Source organism: Rhincodon typus, chromosome 43 (genome assembly GCF_021869965.1).
Source record: "Rhincodon typus isolate 14 chromosome 43, sRhiTyp1.1, whole genome shotgun sequence".
NCBI classification, from domain to species: Eukaryota; Metazoa; Chordata; class Chondrichthyes; order Orectolobiformes; family Rhincodontidae; genus Rhincodon; species Rhincodon typus.
The window spans coordinates 8,324,860-8,327,686 of NC_063374.1; the positions used below are offsets into that span (position 1 = coordinate 8,324,860).

The 2,827-nt window shown below is 56.7% G+C and overlaps 1 protein-coding gene across 1 annotated transcript; it reads right to left on the minus strand.

The window, feature by feature from the left end:
• Positions 1–131: 131 nt before the first annotated feature.
• On the minus strand, positions 132–1,808 carry LOC125487662 (potassium channel subfamily K member 2-like). Its single transcript, XM_048619638.1, has 2 exons — positions 1,611–1,808; positions 132–347 (listed from the first exon to the last, which is right to left on the minus strand). Exons 1-2 carry the CDS (start codon positions 1,797–1,799, stop codon positions 132–134), a joined length of 405 nt encoding a protein of 134 aa, XP_048475595.1. The 5' UTR covers positions 1,800–1,808.
• Positions 1,809–2,827: the final 1,019 nt, after the last annotated feature.

Sequence of the window (2,827 nt, forward strand, 5' to 3'; positions counted from 1 at the left end):
GGGTGGGATATTAAAGGGAGCGGGGAGTGAGGGGGAGAGTGGGATTAGACTGGGTGGGATATTAAAAGGGAGCGGGGAGTGGGATTAGACTGAGATTCCTATTGGAGCAGTGCTGATGGTGATGGATGATCTCAGTCTGTGGTGTGACGCCCAATGGATCTGAGGGAGGGTTCTGTGTCAGGACAGTTGTGGGGGGAGGCAGAGGGTGGGGGTTGGTCCTGGTTTTTACCGATTGTGGTGATGACTGTCCCAGCGAAAAAGAACGAGCTGCCCAGGTCCCAGCTGGTGCTGACATTACTCCTGTTTCCAAAAGGATCTAGTCCCAGCTCCACAGCGACCACGGTTTGCTGCGGATTACAGAGAATGCAGGGTAAGATCCCAACGAACCCCAACACAAAGTGTCCTCACTCCCCATCCCAACATTCTCTCTCTCCATTCCCGCACTCCCCATCCCAACATTCTCCCTCTCTGTCCCCGCACTCCCCATCCCGACATTCTTCCTCTCTGTCCCCGCACTCCCCATCCCGACATTCTCCCTCTCCGTCCCCTCACTCCCCATCCCGACATTCTCCCTCTCCGCCCCCTCACTCCCCATCCCGACATTCTCCCTCTCCGTCCCCTCACTCCCCATCCCAACATTCTCCCTCTCCATCCCCTCACTGCCCATCCCAACATTCTCTGTCCCTTCACTCCCCATCCCAACATTCTCCCTCTCCGTCCCCTCACTCCCCATCCCGACATTCTCCCTCTCCGGCCCCTCACTCCCCATCCCGACATTCTCCCTCTCCGTCCACTCTCCTCACTCCCCATCACAACATTGTCTCTCCAACCGACTGCCTTCTCATCTCTCTCTCCCCTCTGCCTCCTACTCCTCTCTCTTTCTCTCTCCCACCAGCCTTCTCATTCTCTCTCTCCCATCTTGTCCTTCTCTTTCTCTCTATCCCCCACCGTCTCTCTCTCTCTCTTCCCTGCCATATTCCTCTCTCTCTCTCTTCCCTCTCTCTCCCTCTCTTTTGCTCTCCCACCCTCTCTCTCTCTGCCCCACCCCCCAATTTCATTCTCACCCTTCCTTCTGACCATCTCCCCCTCTCTCTCCTGCCTACCTACTCTCCATCTCTCCCTCTCTCCCACCGTCTCTTCCACTCTCTCCCATACTCCTTCTCTCTCTACAACCTACCTCCTCTCCATCATGCTGTGTCTCCGCCCTCCCCTTCCCTCTCTCTCTGTCTCTCTCCTACCTATCTACTCTCCATCTCTCCGTCTCTCCCACCGTCTCCACTATCCCATTCCCCTTCTCTCTCTCCAACCTACTTTCACTGCATCATTCTCTCTCTCCCTCTCTCCACCATCCCCTTCCCTCTCTCTCTGTTTCCTACCTACCTACTCTCCATTGCATGCGCTCTCTCTCCCTGTCTCTTTCTCCTGCGCTCTCTCCCTCTCTTTCCCATCACCGTCTCTTCCACTCTCTCCCAATCAGCCTCTCTCTCTCCAACCTACCTACTCTCCACCTTACTCTCCTCCCTAACTACTCTCCCAGTGCTCTCTCTCTGCCCATCCTGCCCTGTCTCTTGTACCCCCTTCCCCACACCCCCCAGGGCCCAAGGCCTCACCTCCAGAAGCTGGTCAAGTCGAGTTGGCTCTACGCACGCGTTATCGAGCAGGAAGCTCTCCCGGGCCTGAGAGACGGACGCCTGCTGACTTTCCGCATAGGGTTGCTCCAGGAGCTGGAAAACAGTCGCTCCGACCATCAGGTACATGAGGACCACCAGAAGGACGGCAAGAACCGTCGTCTTCTTCATCACCTTCGCTCGGCGCGCACCCTTGGCCCAGTCCGAATCAGACGACAGTGTGGTGCCCCCACTTGGAGGCACGACCTCTGACCCCGCACGTCCCACTACAGAGAGGAACGGTGGGTGAGGGAGGGGGAGGGGTTGGCAATTAGAACTGGGTCCTGACACCCCGCTCCCCCCACCTCCCCGAAGAACCAAAGCCACTTAACCCCCGCCTCACTGCCATCCGGCCCCCGCCTTGCCAAATTAGGCCAACATGCCCATCCCCTACGCACTTCCTCACCCCCTCCCCTATTCATGAAGGGACTCAGGGTGGTGGGGGATGAGCGGCAGGTGTCGTTCTTCCTGTGGAAAGGTTTGCGCCGCCCCCTTTAGTCAAAGAGCAAGCAGATTGTCATGGCTCATCAGTAAGGCTCACTCCACAGCAGGGGTGGGGCACATCAAGGCCGAACTGCCTGCAGCCCATCCAAGCTGCGTCTGGTTTTTCAAACACTTTTTAAGGCCTCAGGACCATTGAGACACATCAGCTCCCTTCATACCTCTCCTTCCACCAGCCTACTCCCAGGAAGGCTTCGGGCCTTTCCTACCTTCTCAACCCCTCCCTCCCTCCCCATTCCTGTCCATGGCCTTTTGGTTCTAATCATGTTTCCCAGCCTTTATGTCTTCTCCTGGGCTACAGGCAACTGCCCATTTCTCCAAAAATAAACTTCAGGCCTTCCCCTGGGTGTGTCCCTCCCATATTTTGCCATTCGGGCCTTCTCCTAGGTTATAGGCCTTGGGTATAGAGTCTAAGGGCATCTTTAGGCCCTTCCCCCTTGATCTAGGGACTGGACCCAGTTTTCGGGCCTTGGCTGTATTCCCTCACTTTGCCATTTTGGGCCTTCTCTTAGCCTTTGACCTCTGACCCTTCCCCCAGGCAACAACAGGGCTTGGCCCAACTTTGACACTGTTGGGCCTTTTCCCAGGTTTTAGGCCTTTATTGGCTGCGGGCCCAGTTTTGGGGCGATTGGCTCCAGACTCGGACTGCAGAAGGGCCT

Coding starts and splice junctions, on each gene's coding strand:
- LOC125487662 (XM_048619638.1), bottom strand. CDS start 1,799: ATGAAGAAGACGACGGTTCTTGCCGTCCTTCTGGTGGTCCTCATGTAC. Junction 348..1,610: donor GACTTGACCAGCTTCTGGAG/GTGAGGCCTTGG, acceptor TGTAATCCGCAG/CAAACCGTGGTCGCTGTGGA.